General features: G+C 34.8%; 1 protein-coding gene across 1 annotated transcript; it reads right to left on the bottom strand.

The window, feature by feature from the left end:
* Positions 1-299: 299 nt before the first annotated feature.
* Positions 300-5076, bottom strand: LOC146955666 (uncharacterized). The gene is made up of 3 exons (XM_085748924.1): positions 4152-5076; positions 2751-3968; positions 300-1960 (listed from the first exon to the last, which is right to left on the bottom strand). Exons 1-3 carry the CDS (start codon positions 5074-5076, stop codon positions 300-302), a joined length of 3804 nt encoding a protein of 1267 aa, XP_085605050.1.
* Between the last annotated feature and the right edge of the window lie 15204 nt (positions 5077-20280).

Genomic DNA, 20280 nt, shown 5'->3' with positions numbered 1-20280 from the left:
CAGATAAAAATAAATATATTTCAGACATTAATTAATAATCCTTATTTATTAATTTTGTTAGGTCCGCAACAATTTAACCTAATATTTTCCCGCTCATTTGCTGTATTAGGTTAGCAAAAACTAGAACGCCTACCCGTGCGCCGCACGGGTCTTATGAGCCGGTAAATATCTGCTAACAATTAACACGCATAAAGTAAAATAAATAAATTAACACCATATTAAAGAATATTGTACTGGTCACTAAAATATAAGTAAATAGTCAGAGTACTCGAATAATCACCCACATAAGCTTGTTTTTATCAAATATTACGAAATACTTCCTCATAAACGACGTTGGATGTAAAATCAGTGTCTTCGCCCTCTTCATCAGTGATCAATATTTTTAAACCTTCTCTAGAAGTAACTCTTGAAACAGCAACGTACAGTTGTCCATGCGAGAATACAGGTGTCGGAAGATACACGCCAACACTTTTAAGCGACTGACCTTGACTTTTGTTAATAGTCATTGCAAATGATATAGCCAGAGGAAACTGCCTTCTTTTAAACTTGAAAGGAATTCTTAAGTCTGATGGCTCTAAAGATAACCTGGGAATAAAGACTTTGTCACCAACAGCACTTCCGGATATAACCTTCCCCTCGAGAACATATTTTCCCATTCTAGTGATAATTAACCTTGTGCCATTGCATAATCCTGCCCGAAGGTCTAAATTCCTTATCAACATGACCGGTACTCCAACCTTTAATCTTAATTTATGGTTAGGAAGTCCTGAAGCAACAATTGTGTTTAAGAATTCGGGGGTGTGAACATCATCAATAGCATCACCAGCAATATTTCGTGAAACAGGTGAATCATAACTTAAATACACCTTTTCCTCGCCTGGCATCATGTCCAACATGTACTCGTTGATTTTCTCAACAATAGAGTTCTTTGACGTTAATATAGCTCTATTTTGAAAGTATGAAATGTCACTCAAATTTTCAAGAAAATTAGGATAAGTGCTTTGAACAATAGACGCAAGAGGGTCACCTGAGCTTTGTATGAGCAAGTCCGACGGAACAACAATTGTTTTATCCACATCATTATCTTCCCCAATTCTGCCATCTCCTATAGCAAGAACCCATTCAGAAAATATTCTCTTTGCTTCAATGTCCAAATCTGATGCACCTCTTAAAAGCCTCATGTTTTTTGTTAATGTAAGAACCTCACAATAGTTCCAAAGTTGCGAAGAATTAATTGTCGCATGCACAACTTCCTGTCTCGTACCTTTGGGTATCACCGGTAATATCTGTCTAAAATCTCCACCGAATACAACAACTTTGCCTCCAAATGGAATGTATTTGTTTCTCTTGTCGACCTCCTTCATAACATCTCTGAATGAGCGATCAAGGGCTTCAAAGCAAAATTTATGCATCATTGGAGCCTCATCCCATATTATTAGCCTTGCTTGAATTACCAATTCAGCCAATGGAGTGTTCGGTTTAAGATTGCATGTTGATGTCTCATCAATTACGAAAGGGATGCCAAACCTTGAATGTGCGGTTCTTCCTCCTGGTATAAGCAGTGCAGCTATACCACTTGATGCAACAGTCAGAACTATCTCGCCTCTTGACCTGATGGCAGCAGACATCGCTCTCCAAATAAACGTTTTACCTGTTCCGCCATAGCCATACAGGAAAAATAGACCAGGAGTGTTGTTATCAACCTTATTCATTATCTTATCATACACCGATCTTTGCTCATCGGTCATTGTTGACATCAATTCATTGTGTTCTTCCGTCAACAATCCCCTATTATAACTCAATTCATCATGAATAAGTCGGTTTTGCAGATTAGGTATCAAAGACGGGTCTGCAGTTGGCATTGGAGGATAGTCTTTCAAACTCTTGCCAGCACTCTGCAGGATCATCTCAATGTCCGCCAATGCGTATATCTTTAGTTGTTCTTCTGTCAACACCAAATCTGCAATACAATCGCACAAATCAAGAACCATACAGCAGCTTCAATTAAACCGTATGGAGCAGCATGGAAGGATGGTGCAAATTTTAATGTACATCATTGCTAAAGGATTAAAGTTTATTTCTCTTTAGTATTATAAAATTTGAAGAGATATTTGAATAAAAAAGGTCCTTACATAATTGGAATTTTTTTGATTAGTTTAGAATTTGTATTTACCGAAGTCATGCATGAAGCTACACTATCAAAAGTTTATTTCTCTTTAGTATTATAAAATTTGAAGAGATATTTGAATAAAAAAGGTCCTTACATAATTGGAATTTTTTTGATTAGTTTAGAATTTGTATCTACCGAAGTTATGAAGGTACACTATCAAAATATAGACCAATTCATACCTATAAAATCCAAATATACAATACAACTTTCAATTCAAATGAATGCAAAAACTCAGGCCTGCAATGCTGCTATATGATGACTGTGTTCAAGACTGTCCGTGCACCGGTTATAAAATTATGTGCTAAATGTTCCATTAATTTTTCTGTTTTTGGTCAAAAGGAAAATATTTTACGTTCAATTGATTGGAACAGCAGAATTTGTGAATCAACAGATTGCATAAATGATGAAACAACAGGTCATATAATTGGGATACCTTGAAGCAGCCATAGGCCAGTAGCTACCAGATACTATATTCTAAAGATACATGAATGGATATAACAGGTAGAAAATAGTCAAACATGTCATAGAATGCAAATGATGTTAAGAAATTGAAAATGAAATCGACTATAAAGGTATGTACCTGGAGCATCTAACACTTGTCTTTGTATGTACAAAATGTCATCTATTAGGGTCTCAAAAGTTTTATTCCAAACCACTTCAGGTCTGGTGAGCTGTCCTGAAACGATAAGCGCTGCAAATAATTTTCGCATAAATGTACCTGATCCCCAATGACCTGCTTCATTTATAGCATTAATATATTCTGTATCGTCCTCCAACAAACCCAATGCCAAGCAAGCTTCCTTGAAAGAGTCGTATTTGAAATTATCCACTGTCTTAATGTCATCAAAAGAAGTTGGGCCTTTGACATAATTGAGCAGTGTTCTTAGATAAAATTTTTCTCCCGAACCTGGAGGAGCAAAGTGCACACGGCCGATTGAGAACCCTCGTTTCCTGGGAGTCCATCGGTGTTCATCATCTTTCCATGTAAACTTTGTCGGAAACTGGCTGTATGTTAGATTTCTTGCCTCAGGATAAATCTTGTTTGCTTCCATCCAAGCTAAAAATTTAGTTGAATGAACAGAAGGTTTGTTCAGCACGTCTTCAATTCGATCGTCGTCCTCATACATAATCGATTGTTCGCCTTCTAGATGATAACTTAATCTTTCTACTGATGGCTCTCTATAATGTATGTCAAAAGCGTATATCCTCCATGCAGCTTCACATGCAGACAAATATCGACAATCAAAGTACATTTTGATCTCGTCAAACCTTTCTGAACGGTTGCCTTGACTTTGGCCTTTGTAAAAGTTTACTGTAACACGGTCATGGCCTTTGTTTACGTACTTGAACAAATACTTGATGGACCTTGTTTGGTTGCACCACTCGACATTAATATGAGCGTTGTATTTCAGCAGCAACTGTTTATTATATGGAACAACATATCTGTTATCTGCGATGCACTTCCCTTTGGTTACCGTGACACCATTATCCCTCCTCCTGTACACTGGATATCCCTCCTGATCAATTACAGTGCTATCGACATATTTTTTGGGAAAATGCTTGGTGCATCGATTCTTAAACATGCACGGTGAGCTTGTGTTCTGATCGCCACACGGACCATGAATCATCAACGTTGTGACTATCTCGTACAATCTTGGTTCTTCATCCCTGTCAGGAATTTCAGCTGAAATAATCTTATCTATGTCATTTGGAGTCGATGGCCTATACTTCGGCTTGAGGAAGACCAATATATGGGCATGGGGCAGGCCACGCTTCTGAAACTCGATCGTATAGATAACTGAGATGAAATATTAAATAATATTAATATATGATTTTAAGCGTATAAATAAATTACACAAACCAATTAAACAACTTTAAAAATTATGTGGTAATCTATAAAAATATTGAAGAAACGTATCTCAACGATAAAGTGTGAAATAATGACGCTATATTCAATGGATTACTAATTTAATTTACTGACCTGATCTAACTTCTCCAAATATATATCCCTTTTTTATCTCCTTAATCAAATGATCAAGCTTCAACTTAAAAATTCGACACGATAAGTCAGGTCGGTCCTGAGGTGAAAGATTGTGCATTTTAAGGAAGTCGACTACCTCAGGCCATTTATGATTACATGTAAAGGTGATAAACAAATCAGGATAACCAATCCACCCACATATCGCCATTGCATCCTGGTAGTTTTGAATCATATATCGCGGACCACCGACAAACGTTGACGGGAGTACAACCCTCTTGCCTGTTGACCCTGAATCGGTTTCCCCTCTTAAGACCGCTTCTGACAAACCTTTGTACATATCAGCCCGTAACTCTTTCTGATGGTCTCTGGCATATTTGATTCTAGAATATTCTATCATGCTGTAAGCGTCTACCAAAAATTGATGACACAATCGCTTTGCAAATACAATCGTCGATTTATTTCTTTCTCTGTGTTGTATCCTGTATGCTACCCATTCTAACTGTGTAACATACTTTCTTTGTATGACTTTTTTGCTGTCTGTTGGGTTGTACTCAATATCCTTTCTATACCCATCCTCACCCCTTGGGAATAGAAGAGGATACTGCAATGGAAAGTATGCTGGCTCAAAAACCGATATCCGTTGAAGAAGACCAGACCTTTCTTCAACAATAACATCCCTATCGCAGTCAGATGCATCAAAATCCCCCACAATCAACGCTGCCACTTCTGAAGACGTCGGCAAGTTATACCTCCTGCCATCGCTACTTCTCTTGCGCAAAATTCTTAACCTCATAGTTGGTTGATCACCCTCTTTGAACTTGTCACGGATAAATCTGTAAGTCTTGGCATACTCATTAACTGAATCCAGCATCTGTTTAAGTTCAGATACAATGGTCGATTGAATGGAAGAGGAGTCATCCACCATGCTACAAAGTCAAAAAAATCATCAAAAACATGAGGTTAGCAAAAATAAATATATTAATTTTGTTAGGTCCGCAACAATTTAACCTAATATTTTCCCGCTCATTTGCTGTATTAGGTTAGCAAAAATTTAACCTAACAAATTCCATCTAAAAAAATGCATCGCACCAATTTCATTTCTATCCTCTTGCCTTTTTTTTGTACACTTATTTAATACTAAAAAAATGCATCGCACCAATTTCATTTCTATCCTGTTGGCTATATCCTTATTCGTATGTCAATCCCTTTACAATAAACATGTGCGGAGCACGGGTCAAATATCTAGTATTAGTAATTAATCTTTGACTCGCTACAAAAAAAAGTAATTAATCTTTGACTTGATAAAAGTATTGACTAAAGATTTCCAATAGATTGAATTTAAAGCGGGTTGAGGTTTTATTTAATAATTTAATTTGTATATATTATTAGTGTAAATATGTTTGATATTATCAATTAGTCATAACCATCATATTATTCAATGTTATTTTTTTTTTTGGTCAACTGAGACATTGCACCTTCAATTAATCTTTTCTTTGGTCGATAGAATTAACACTAATAGTAAATACATATTTTCTTTGGTCAACAGAGACATTACACATTACTATTCATTTTTTGTATTCGAAGATAATCGGTAGTACTGATAGAGGAATAGTTGGAAAATGAATAGTAAATACATCTAAAAATTTGTAGATAGTCTTATACTTATAGACAAAACTTTTTTTTTTAAAAAATTATATTATAATTAGGGATAGAGGGAGTAGTATCAAACATGTTTGACTTTATTCAAAATTACATTAAAGATGTTCATTTGATTTATTTTGACTACATTTCGTGGTAAGATCTTGAGTCTTAAATCTTGTGAATGATATTTCAAATCTAATTTGAGATAGATGTAAAATGACCATCAGCGACAACTTTATTAATTAATAAATTAAGCTCTATATTTGTTAAAGTGAGAACAAGAGGAGGATGAAGATCTTTTGCCGTAGAACTCTGATGCTTGACCCTTGTCTTGAACCGCTAGCTTTCTGAATGAATAATAATGTGTGTAAGGGTTTTTGTTTATAACATATGATTACTTAGGGTCTAAGAGAAGAAAGCTGAGCTTTTTCCACCAATCTAGCTTGAAAAACAAGCAACAGGCAGTTTTTCCCCGCAGAAAAGCACAAGGGCGTAGGAGGCAGTGGCAACACTGCTTCATGCGCAGAGGCGCATGCCGGTGTGCAAGAGGCGCACGAGGCAGCCCTTGTGTGCGAATTCTTGCATTTTCGTCCCGCTTTCGATCGTTCTTCCATCTGGAAACTTCTAGGAACTTCAAAGTATTTTCTTCACTTTGGATTGTCTTCAAAAACCTTCCAAGAACCATTGATCTTCAATCTTCATATCCTTGATCCTTCATATGATATCTTGATTTGTCGATTTACATGATTTCATACTACAAAACACTCAAAACACCTATGGAGTTGCATGATTTAGGATAAAAGTGAATTACAACGATTCGAGTGAAAACAATATAATACGTTCCTCAAACCATTGGCACCCCCTTTTAACTCTCATCTTATTTATTTTCAAATGCAAAGAAAAGCACTAAAAACATAGCAAAAAATATCATATGATACTCAACCTATTTAGGCACGTAATAAACACCCGCAAGGATAAAGTTATTGCCTAAACCCTATTTTTCAAGTCGTTTTTGGTGCAAAACCCTTGGTTTTCCTCTATCAACCCTTAAGTAATAATGCACTATAAATAGAGACATTTGCACACTCTTTTATTCATTTATAAAGATAACAGTACAAGTCAAGGGTCAAACATCTAGAGCTTCGAGGAAGAGGATTTCCATCCTCCTCTCGTTCTCTCTAGGGTATTTTTTCTATTGTTTTGTAATGATATTTGTTGTTATGTGCAATTAAACCTCATCAATTAGGGTTCCACGATGAACCCCTTCTTATTTGTTGGATTCCATTAATAAAGTTTTTATCCAGTTTATGATCTAAAGTCTGATTTAATTCGTATATGAATATTTTTATACCATATCTCTAGATGGAGCTAAGTAGGATTGCCAATCCGAATTCCATTGGAACAAGACAATAGTGAATTGCTTAGTTTCTAAATTAATTGAATCTAATTATGAATTATGGCTATAACTCATCTTAAGGGAATCTCACAACAGTAAATGGTTGAATTGCGGGGATAATAAAATAAACTTCCACTGGTTCATCACGGGGTTATGTTCTACTTTTTTAATCCAAACATATGACAAGTCATAAACTAATAATTAATCGAGTTAATTTCCAATAAATACGGAGGGGGATTCAAGGATTCTGTAGTCGTTGTTACACTTTGTTTTATCTTGGTTTTCGGGTGTCAAACATTGATTACGTTTGAACCTTTTTAACCGGTGATATCTCATTTTTTCTTGGGAAGGAAAAAATAAGCAAAACCCTTGAGAATCGAGGTCCGGGAGTTGTTTTCGCTACGGGAAGGTGTTAGGCATCCATAACGACTATAGTAACCTATAGGAACCGTCTTTACTTTCTACGCGCGCGCTTTATTTTAAAATGCTATTTGAAAGTGTTTATTTAAACCTAAGAGTTTACTAAGTGAAGAATTGGAGGGAGAAGAAAGTGTTTGAATTTTTATTTTATTTGAATTGAAGGAATTTTGATTCCTTGCCTACGTACCCGTTTAAGGGATCAAATCCACCGTAGTTCTCTTCCAAAAAATGTTTTTGCTTTTTGTTGGTTGATTTTAAGTTTGAAAATTGGAATTTGAAGAATGGAGATTGAGAGGCCTTAAAGGCATGAGATTTAAGAAAAAAGTGGGGTTTGATTAGTGATTTTGGGAAAAAGGTCAAGTATGATTAATTTTCATTGAAATTTGATTAAGAAAATAAAAGAGAAAATGCAAAGGAGTTTTGACTCCTATATTTTTTGGAAAAAGGTTTTCAAGCGATGTTGTTCAAGTTTTTTTGAAAAATTGATTTTTTTCTAAGTGTAAATCCTAAGCATTCATCTAAACATGCAATCCTAAACATACATCTAAACATGCATAACCTAAGCATATATCTAAAGATATCTGTGTGATGTGTGTGCATGTGTCGGTGCTTGTGTCGGTGTACATCATTAGAGTCCATTGTCCTTTACATCATTGGCCTAGATACATTCTATGGTCTCGCAAGGAAAGTAAATGACATGAAAGTAATATTACAAGTCCCTAATTCTTTACATACTAAATTTTTGTAAGAAAAGTAATATTGCAAGAAAACTAAGCTAGAATATGAGATGAGAGGAGCTTATGGGATGCATGAAACATGAAGTAAAGTGGTTAGTAACACAAGGTCTAATAGCATGAAAATTATAAGCAAAAGGAACACTAAAAACTTGACAAATAATAAGACTTCTAATCTAAAAGTGGCAAAGTATACCTAAAATTTACCATAGCATCAAGGCTCATAATTTCCCATATCATGACAATTTTCAAAGGGTTTATTTCAACCATGACATGAGAATTACCAAGAAATATCAAGCCAAGAGTTATGGCATATTCATAGACATATCTTTACACTTTATTTTCACAAACAAATGTTCACATGACTTGTAGAACAAGTAACCAACCACAACACATTAACATACAGTAAAAACACATCAAATACAGATGTGAACTCATCACAAATTCACATGTTACCAATCAACAATATGTTTCAAAAGTTTGGATCAAGGCCATGCAATTTTCACAAGTTTTAACACTAAACATCACAAGTAAGCAAGAAAGACATCACAAAATTTTTTACTAACCTTTAATATGCAAAATCATCATGGAACTATCACAAAACTAACAAGAAACATGTAGGAAATTTTTTAGAATTTTAAAGGATTTTTAGACTCAAAAACTTCACAAATTTAACAAAAATGGTAAACAAATTAGCAAAAAAAAATACCACATACATTTCCCTCAGGTTTTAACACATAAAAAATATCACAAAAATGTCCAGGAAAATGTCAAGAACATATGGAAAATTTTTAGGAATTTTTACAAGAATTTTAGGCAAGGCAGGTGGTGTAAACATCAAAAAACAGTATCAAAATAGCAAGAAAAAAGAAAGAAAACGAAAACCAGTACCACAATAGGCCCAACCCACACACACATGGATCCTGGATCCTCAGGAAGCCACAAGAGCCACAGGATTGATCCAGATGGATCAAACCTGGATCAAACGGCCAGGACACAAGAGGAATGGACCGGTATTAGACCGGTCCGGTTCAGTTGGTTATATAAGGACAGGGAGGCCGGTCTAAATCATTTCCCTCACTCGTTTCTCTCTCTAGGTTAAACCTTAGAGAGATAAGCTCTCTTCTCTCACCTTATGATCTTCATCTTCTCCGATGAACACAACGACGGAGGTGTGGTGGTTCGCCGGCGGCGCCGCCACACCTGAACGTTTTCTGAAATTTTTTTACATCATTGTGTTCATCTGAGTCTCCTCTTTATGATTCTGGGATTGGTTTTTTGAATCGAAGCTTAGGTTTGAGCAGATCTACACTCGAAACCTTCGGTTTCTAGGTTTTCAAACTTTTTCAAAACTTCTTGAAACGAACCCTAACCTACTCTATTTTCTACGCTAAATCTGGATTTGAACTCTGTTTTTGAAAATAAACGGTGAATCTTCATGGATTTACGTGTTAGGGTTTCGGTTTTCAAGCTTTGATCTGTTTTCAAACCTTTCGAACGAACAAGTCTTAGGACTTGTTGATCCACCTTGTTTCACCGTTTATTTTCAATTGTGAACCTTCGATGAAGATTAGAATGAAAAATTGAGAAGGTTCTTTGAGTTATACCTGGATTTGAACGGAAATTCGAACAAAGATCCTCAAGAGAGCCTTTGATTCTTCTGGTAAACGCTTCGTTGTTGTTCGTCTTCTTCTTCTCTGGTTCACTTTGAGCTCAATCTCTCCTCTTCTCTCCTTCACCAAATCCTTCGTGATCGCAAGGAATTCGTCCTTGTAATTGACGAATGCTTGCTTGAATTGCGAAGGTGAGGATTCGATGATGATGATTTTCACAGAAAATCACTGAGAATCTTCTGCGAATTCGAACTAGGTTTCCTGAATTGAACACATTTTGCTTTGATCTTCTGAAAGTTTGTACTGATTTTGTATGTTTGATGATGAATTTGATGGATAATTGGTATGAATTTTAGAATTTGTTACGGTGGTTAGGGTTTGGAGAAGAGAGAGAAAGTTTGTTAGAACTTTCTGTGATGATGTGTCACTGAGTGAATGGTATCTCCTCTGTGCATTGATGAGTTGGCCTCTATTTATAGGCCATGTGTGATGTTCTGGACCAATGTGGGACTGCCACGTAATCTTGGACTTGTTTTGGACTGAATCTTGGCTCAAGGACCTTTCTGCAAAATTAAAAATTACAAGGACCTATCTGCAAAATAATAAAAAAAAAGACTAAAATATAAACTGGACAAAAATAGGACTGTTCTACAATTGACTTAAAAAGACTAAAAAACAAAAAGTTTGACTTAAGGACTAAAATGTAAATTTGAAGACTTTGAGGACTTAATAAAAAATTGGCTTAAATATGTTTTTCGTCCCTGCAAATAGGGGTCGCTTAAAATTTCGTCCCTGCAATCGCTAATCCTTTTTTTTTGCCCCTGCAAAGTCTAATCAGTTAAAAATTCGTCCTTTGACCAAGTTAATGACTGCCACGTCATCAAAATTACCATAATGGCATGGGAATTGACGAAAATACCCCTGGGCTAATTTTTTTTTCCTTCAAAAAAAAATTTTTTTCAAAATTTTTAAAATTCTTTTTTAAATTAAAAAAATCTAAAAAAATATTTAAAAGTAAAAAAAAAATTCGGGAAAAAACTGTTAAAATTAAAACTGAAAAATTTTAGGGAAAAAATCGTAAAAAAAATTCGGGAAAAAACTGAATTTTTTTTTTAAGGAAAAAAAAACAAAAAAAAATAAGTCGGGGGTATTTTCGTCAATTCCCATGCCATTTTGTTAATTTGATGACGTGGCAGTCATTAACTTGGTCAAGGGACGAATTTTTAACTGATTAAACTTTGCAGGGGCAAAAAAAAAGGATTAGCGATTGCAGGGACGAAATTTTAAGCGACCCCTATTTGCAGGGACGAAAAACATATTTAAGCCTAAAAAATTTACTAAAATTGGTTTAAAAAACGTAAATTGAAAATAACGTAAAGTGAGACGATTAAAAATGACAAAACGGACTAAAATGAACCAACTACTTAAATGAGGTACTTTAAAGTAACCTCTCTCTGTCAAAATTTCACGTGAAATGACCAAAATGCCCCTGGGGACCAAAACGACTCAAAATGACTCGGATGCAATTTTAAAATGGATTTTATCATGAAATTAAAGCAAGAGTTTATTCAAACCAATTGAAAAGACTCAGAGACAATTTTTAGAAATTGAACTGAGTTTTGACATAGGAAATGACCAAAATGCCCCCTAGGGGCTGAACTGACTCAAAATGACTTTAAACGTAATTTTTGAAATGGATTTTAACATGGGAGTGAAACAAGAACTTATACGAATCAAATGAAAAGACCCAAACAATTTTCAAGGATTAAAATGAATTTGAATGCAGGAAATGACTAAAATACCCTTTTTCATGAATTTTGCAAATAATATTGAAATAAGATGCAGAGAAAGATGCAATTGATCAGAGACAAATTCAAATGACTTGAAATGCAAGAAAAGAAGAATTGAGCTAGTATTTTTAGGTCCAAATGTTATCTCGCATTGGACATAACAATAAAAACCCTGCAACCACTCTCAATCTCTGTGGAGATGATAAATTACTACTTTATTACTTGAGTATGATTGGATGCACTTGCCTAATTTTACACCATCAGTCCCTTTTTAGGAATAATAATGTCCCTTCAGAATTAAGAATTAACTTAATAGTATATATATCCTTTCGATAATTTTCTATCTTTGGAGAAGTTAGAGGTTAGAATGGTGGTAACATCATTTTTGAGTGGTCACATTACCATATGGATATGTTAGAGGTTAGAATGGCAATAGCACCATATTTGTGTGATCTTAATACCATAATAGAGTGGTCATAATACTATATTAGAGTGGTTTCAGTATTAAATTCGAGTGGTCTTAAAAGCCATATTTGAGGGTGTAATTCTCGATTAGCTACAGTGCAGTATAGTTAATCGTACAATTGTCGTTGGGATTGTTTTATCCTGAAGGCGGCGTGGTTGATAGTATTTCTTGCATAATTTTGGGCAGTGCCACAAAAAGTCTTAGAGAGCGCAACATGTTCGTGAGTCAACAAGTAATAACATTAGTAGATGAAAATTCCTTTTCAAACTAGATTTTGAAAATCCAAATATAATAGTTTGAAAATCTAAAAATCAACACCCAAACCTTCTGACGCGGTGGAGAAGTTGCGATTCCGAAAAGAGACATTGCAACACACCGACGAGTAGGAGAACGACGACAAAAGGAAGATATCACCTGAGCTATTACCGAAAAGGATAGGGTCAAGCAGTGGCACGGAGGACGGATATCGCTTGTTGCACCACCAATCATGAAGGCTACATCTTTAAAACAATGTTTGGATCGACATGGAAAGGGAAAGGTTATGTTAATTTGTGAAAAAACCCATGGAGAAGTCAAAGGTTTGGAGCTTAGAGAGAGAAGCGGTTTTACAACCGATGTCGTGTGTGTTTGGTATGGCGGCGGCGAGAATTGATTTTGATAGAATTGAGTTTGAGATAATTGATTTTGGTTAAAAGTGGGTTGGATGTGAATTGATTTATGTTTGGATACACGTTTTTAAAAGTGATTCTTATAAGTTGATGTTGTTTGGATAATTTGAGTCAAAAGTGATTTTGAGTGTATAATTACCAAAATGGGTTTTAATTATATTTATAACTAATAAATAAATTTTAATAATATAAATATATCACGCCTTCAAAAATTTATATCAGGCATTAGTTTTTTGAATTTTGCTCTTTACCCTGCACATTTTGCTCGCGCCCTGCAGCCATGCCAAAAATGCCCTTGCGCAAGTTAACTAGCGCAAGTCTTAATCACTGCGCCACTTAACTAATGCACGCAGGGTTTGTTAACTCACGCTACGTGCTGTCTTAAACAAGGCAGAGCACCTCATTTCCTCATTTCTCATCTAAAATCTAAAAAAATCTCAAAAATCTCTCTCAAATCACCCAAAACCAAAACTCCTTCAAGTTCAAATCAAACAACACTCCAATAACAAGTAAGTTTTCATGATCAAATATCATTAACCTTTTATTTTTACATGTTAGATTTTTTTTCTCTTAGATTAGAAATTTTTTAGATTTAGAGTTTGTTTAAATTTTGGTGTTTTTGGCAAGAAAGCATACAATGTTAGGATGTAAATGACTTGTGTTGCTTAAATGTTTAGATGTTTGCATGTTTATGTTGTAGTTTTGAGTTTTAGAGAATTTTTTTTAGATTTAGGGTTTGTTTAAATTTTGATTTTTTTGGCAAGATATAACACAATGTTACATGCAAATGAGTAATATTGCTTAATTATTTAGATGTTTGCATGTTTATGTTGTAGTTATCATTTTTAGGGTTTATGTATAATTTGCACTCCAAGTGTTTGATGAAATGTTGGAATGAGTTTTTCATTGATTGTGCTTAATTTCTTATTCTGTAGATTTGAAGCAATGGCGGGGTGGATCGACGTTCATGCAGAATTCAACGGCGGAGAATCTCAGAGGTTGAAGGTTCGGTGCCTTGATGTAACGTTAAGAGGTCTCAAGGATTAACTGAATGAATTCAACCAAGGAGTCAACCCCAGAGACACAAGGAGGGTGGAATATGTCCGGTATAAACGTCCGACGCTCGACGAGGGGTGGGTATCAGTCACTTGGGTGGAGTTAAAGAACGACGAAAACGTGACGAGCATGTTTTGGGAGCACATCATGTTCCAGTGGATCGATATGCGGGTGAAGTTGCTGAGATCAATTGAAGATATCATCAACAGCTTGATTCCGCCAGAAGATCGTCATTAGTTAGGGTAATGTGCATTTCAACTACAACAATTGTTTTCCTTTGAATGGGGTAATTCAAACTCGCCAAACGCCAGGTCCTCAGCATTCACCCAACATTCATGTTTTGCCTTTGAAAAGATTAAATTCTTGTTAGGCTGGTTTAGATGAAGGTATTGAAGTGTCAAGGAATGAATCTCATTTCGGTGGCACTTGAATACCATCATCTGAAGCAAGCGTAACAAAAATTTATTCTTTTCAAAGGAAAAACATGAATGCCGGGTGAATGTTGAGGACCTGCTGTTTGGCGAGTTTGAATTTACCCCATTCAAAGGTAAGACAATTGTTGTAGTTGGAATGCACATTCCAACTACAACAATTGTCTTACTCTGGATGAGGCAATTCAAACTTGTTAATCGGCATGACTCCAACATTCGATAAGCCTCTTGAATGCTGGTATTCAAGTGTCAAGGAATGGACCTCATTTCGTTGGCACTTGAATACCATCATTCAAGATGTTGATCGTATGTTAGAGTCCTGCTGCTTAGCAAGTTTGAATTTCCCCATTCAGGGGCAAGACAATTGTTTTAGTTGGAAGGTGCATGTAATGTAATGTAATTGTTGACATATATGTCGTTTATGTAATGTAACGAAACCTTAATTTGAATTTTTATTTGAATTCACGCTATCGCAATATTTATTCGAATTCACGCTATCGCATTTTTTTTCGAATTTATTTAATCGCAAATTTTAATTCAAATTATTTTATTTACTTTATTCTAAATTATTTTATTTACTTTATTCTAATTTATTTTATTTACTTTATTCTAATTTATTTTATTTACTTTATTATAAAAAATTTATTGCGTTAGTTAAGTCACGCACCTTATAAGCTATGCGTGACTTAAGTCACGCACCTTATAAGCTGTGCGCGAGTTAACTTGCGCAAGTTGGCCGGTGCTAAAAACTGAAGCACAAACGTTTCTTGGACGGTTGTCAATGGTTTTGACTCGTTTTTGCACGTTTTCCTTAACATTTGACCACGTTTTTGGACCTCTGATAGAGCCAAACCGCAAGTGCACGGCCTATCGAAGTAATAGTAGTAAGTAAAAGTATCGTTCCGCTAGGGAGTTGTGAATTCAATTAACTTTTAGAGAATGATTAGAAGAGAGAAAAGTTTATAAAAAAAGGGGGTTTAATTGCTGAAAGTAAATAACAATAATATAAAAGAGTCTTGGGATCATTGGTCCATCATAACAACAAACCCTTCACTAGACAAGACTTAAACATCTAATTTCATGGTTTACACCTTAATTTCTAAAGACCGGTTTCCCTTAGCCCCTCACCTTTCCGATGAAAGTCCGGTGAGAGTTTACTTCTAGCAACCAAGCCTATTTCGCTGACTTGATTACTAGAGGATGCATAGAGGATTGAAACTACTCTTGTCTCAATAATTGCAAAGACTATTTCACTGTTTTGCAATTATTGTCTAGATTCACTTGTTCCAACATCAAAACTCCGCTCTCGCTTTATGAATTAATGTTTGGGATGATGGATTAACGATTATCAAACCCTCCGCTTTCGCTTCCACAGTTTGATAATTGTTAATCCACGTTAATACGGTGAATCTAGATTAGAAATTAGGGTTACATAAAATTAGGGTTTAAGCTTGGTTTGTTTAGGATTACGTCATTAGACTTATCCAACAATCCCAAGACAAAGAAGAGTCTACTCACTAACGTTCATTGTAGACATGGGGGAAGAAGAGAGAAAGCAATAAAGTAAAAGAACAATAATATAAAAGTGAACTTTTATTCCAAGAACAAAAGATGAATGTTTATGATGGAGTGCTACTCTATTTATAGCTTTACAATTGACTTAGAAACTAAGCAACTAAAAGGGTAAAACTGTAAAGCTGCAACAGGGTAACTTGGGCCCGAAGAAAAAGCAGCAAAAGAGGGTTCTGGATCGAGCACGACCGTGCCACATGTTGGCACGGGCCGTGCCAAGCTTCTGCCTTGGTGGGAATATATTTTTGTCCCGTATCTTCGTATTTTCGCACTGTATTTGCTCCAGTCCTCTTTCTTTTGCTCCAAGACACCTTCCACCATATATTCGTTCCTAAAATATAATAAAAAGCAATTTAAAGTAAAACATTCTAAAAGGAAATAAAATGCAATAAAATCAAATCAAATCTTAAATAAAACTAAACTAAATAATGCAATAAAATAGACTATTCTCTGACTCATCAACCTCATTAAGTGCTATATACCTTATACCACCTATAAAAACCCTCACATACTTCCTCTTTTTCTCCTCCCACTCTCTTCTTCCTCCTCGTCCTCGTCCTCTTCCTCCTCTTCCTCTTCCTCCTCTTCCTCTTCCTCTTCCTCTTCCTCTTCTTCCTCTTCCTCTTCCTCTTCCTCTTCCTCTTCCTCTTCCTCTTCCTCTTCTTCTTCTTCTTCTTCTTCCTCTTCCTCTTCCTCTTCCTCTTCTTCTTCTTCTTCTTCTTCTTCTTCTTCTTCTTCTTCTTCTTCTTCTTCTTCTTCTTCTTCTTCTTCTTCTTCTTCTTCTTCTTCTTCTTCTTCTTCTTCTTCTTCTTCTTCTATAGTTTCTAGGGTGTTTATACCGCTTTACCGCTTTACCGCTTTAGGTATATACCAGTGGCTTTTGGGGGAAGTAGTGGTCAGTTCGGTGGGGAAAAGGGCATCTTGATGTCGTTTTCCCCGACAGGACTGATCACTATTTTCCCCATGAGCTATTGGCATATACCGAAGAGGGTAAAAATAAGTTTTTACCTCAAGAGGGCATAATAATAAGTAAAAATCAGATTTATTTTATAATTTCGAATAAATATGAATTAGTATAGAATAAAATCAGTTTTTGCCCAATTTGCGCAAGTTAACTCGCGCATAGGCTGTGGTGCGTGACTTAAGTCACGCATAGATTACAACGTGCGTTAGTTAAGTCACGCATCGTGACTTAACTAACGCAAGGGCATATTTCGAAGGCTTGCAGGGCGCGAGCAAAATGTGCAGGGTGAAAAGCAAATTTCTAGTTATTTTTTTTTTTTAAGATTAACCCACTAGCCCATTATCCATACAGTCATCTCTAGCCAAGAAAAAGACCACTCCAGTCACCACGACAAATGAGAAAAGGGTACTCCATTGAAGCACCTATTCATAACAGATCTGCAGAGTTTTTTGTCCTCAATCTTTCGATTCATCTTCTTTGTTTTAAGTTATATTATTATGCTTTTCACCTCTTCTTTTTTCTATTTCATATGCAAGTTGCAATTCTGAAAAAAAAAAATAGAATAGATCTAAAAACGAGGGAGAAAAAGCTTACCACTTATGGTGATGTGCAGTAATAAAGAAGAAGGGTATTTATATGTAGTAAATCAGAGAAGAAGGTATGGGTATATTGGTAAGTATATTTGTCTTTGAAAAGTTAAAGGTAGAATCACGTTTGCCACGCCGTAGAAGCTAAGAATTTCAGCTTCATCTCTACCGGCGTTTTGGAGCAAAACGTGGGTTTCACAGATGCACTTTTCTGTCACCCAAACAACACAAAAAAGTTCAAAACGGCGTTTGATAAAGAAAACGCTGGTATTAAAGAGAAAAACGTGATGCCAAACAGGCACGTCATATGAGAGAAATACTTGAATACAACTCTAAATAAAAACGTTGAGAGAAAATGTTTGGGCATACTTTCACAAGTAAAATAAACTAAAAGAAAAAAAATATAAATTATAATATAATTAAACTTATTTTTCTTTTATTTTTTTATTTGTGTTTCAAAATAACTTTTATGAGTAGTGTTAGCAACACTCTCTCAAACAATCACTTCATTATTGGTTTAAATCAAGGTAGATCTCATACTTTGAAAATGAGTTTCACTTAAAATAATGAGGCATACATTAATTTCATCTAATAAAAGAGTAAATGTTAAAAAATATTTAAAAAAGAGTGTTCTTAACATTCTTGTAGTACTTATGTGTATAAAGAAAAGAAAGAAAGAGTAGTGCTTATGTAAGACTACTTTCAATACGATAAAGACGAGAGCAACACAACAAGAATGAAATGAATCTTCCAACGAAGTGACACATTAAACTGTATTTTAGCTCTAAAGTTGTGTTTATAAACTTATAATAAAACGAGGTCAGGCGGCAACGCTTCCGTCATCCTTACCTGCTGCTCTACTTAATTCACACATTATATTTGATTTTGAACGATGTTTCAATGGAAAATCTCTTTGTCCCACTTTCAAGACTTTCATGACAGATTGAATCAATATTTCAATAATCTAAGTTTTTGTTTTTATATATTAAAAAATGAATGACTATAAACTATTAATTGTTTGACAAAAAACTAATTAGTTCCGAAAAATGAAAAACAAAAAGGTCGGTTCTAATAAACAAATCTACTTCTAAGGGTCGCTATCGTCTCCCAAGTGAATTAAAATCTATCCGTTTTCTCTCTCAATTTATTCTTTTTATTATTAAAATTTTTAATTTTTTTAAAAGACTAATATGAAATATACAAAAACCAAAAAAATAAGCTTTTACAACACATAATTTATTGAAAAGAACTTATTAAAATAGCAAAGTTACATCAAATCCAAGTCCAAAAGGAGGAGAGAAAACAAACTAAATTACAACAGATACATAAATAATGGGGTTAAGCCTCTAAGACTGATAATCAAAACCGACAGTAACATATCTCGATTTCAACGACTAAAAAGACTGCAACTTAACCTTTTCACTCAAAGATTGTATGTGATCTTTGTTATGTTAGAATGTGTGTCTATTTCCCTCTCCTTCAAAATAATTCAAACCACCAAACTGATGTTAAGAACTGAACCATTCTCAAATGAACCTCTAACCCACCAAACCGAACCAGATGATCATGTAAATTGTCATGCATTGTCGTTGAGAAACCTAACCAAGATGCAGCGAGATACTAACGTCTACCATAAAAATCACATTTAACAAAATCATGCCCAATACTAAATCATGTCGTAGGTCTCCTCAATCCTCACGACGACACTCCTAAATCATCCCTAATACTCTATAGGCTTATCTTGTTGTTGCTTTATGTCAAAAAATATGAGATCTGCAATGGTCTCACATTTGTATATGTTATCCATCCACGAATCTCATTTGGATATGTAGCGCCGACGAACGTTTGAATCCGGGAATCTTTTGGGAGGAAATGATTTGCTTTCGCCCACTTCATTCATCTTCACAGATCTTCTATCTCTTTCGTCGATTTTTGTTCTGCAACCTCCCTCAGTCGGAGGTCTTCAACCTCTTTCTCTTCCATCCTACGTCGCAGTTCTTTCTCTTTCGTCTTCTTTCTTAAAGAAGTTTGCTTTTCCAACTTCGAACAATTCTGAATGTCTCGCTTTCGTAACTTCTTCATCATCATCAAAAGGTGCTCAAATATGGCGTTTGAAATACGCTCACCAGTGTTGCTCAAATATGCCGTTTGAAATACCCTCACATTGAAGGGGTAGCCTTTGCTACCCCAAAAAAAAGATTATTATTGAATTAGTTGGTATGTTTTTATATTCCGCTACCCCAAATAATAAATATTGAGCTACCCCAAACAAGTTCAGTTGTCGAAAATTAACATAAATAAGAAAGTAAAAAAAATTATTACATGATTGATAGATTTATCTGTATTGGTTTGGTACTTACGGTCTCAATAAAAATTATCAAGACAATAGTCATAATTAAACATAACCTATTTGTGTACATTGGAAAATACATTATTAATCTATATTTGTAAATAATCATTTATGGATAAAATTAGCTTCTTAAAACACATTTTGTCCAACATTTTAAAATAGTTATTGTCAATTTTTATTATTTGTTGCTGCTCTTAGTTAATTTTTCGTGTATTGGTTAATTTTCGGATTATTTTGATTTTAGTATCTACAACACTTGTAATTTTTAAGTTGTTCCTAAGATTTTGTTTAATTTTAGTCCTTAATTTTTTGTTATAGAGATTAAATCCAAGACTAAAAACATTTTTTTTTTGTAAAATTTTAAAAATTTGAAACAAAAATTAAATATTTCTTTTTGTATGGACCAAACCTAACAAATGATAAAAATATATTTTATCTTTA

Source organism: Medicago sativa, chromosome 1 (assembly GCF_051527215.1).
Source record: "Medicago sativa cultivar Bolivia chromosome 1, Bolivia_mono, whole genome shotgun sequence".
Taxonomy (NCBI): Eukaryota; Viridiplantae; Streptophyta; class Magnoliopsida; order Fabales; family Fabaceae; genus Medicago; species Medicago sativa.
The sequence above is the reverse complement of the archived record's forward strand: the minus strand, read 5'-3'. Positions and strand labels throughout refer to the sequence as shown.

What these genes read in the sequence shown, in the direction of transcription:
- LOC146955666 (XM_085748924.1), bottom strand. Translation starts at nt 5,076, where the DNA reads ATGGTGGATGACTCCTCTTCCATTCAATCGACCATTGTATCTGAACTT. An exon ending in ATTTGGAGAAGTTAGATCAG is followed by an intron (nt 3,969 to 4,151) that starts GTCAGTAAATTA and finishes ATTTCATCTCAG; the next exon opens with TTATCTATACGATCGAGTTT. An exon ending in ACAAGTGTTAGATGCTCCAG is followed by an intron (nt 1,961 to 2,750) that starts GTACATACCTTT and finishes ATTGTATTGCAG; the next exon opens with ATTTGGTGTTGACAGAAGAA.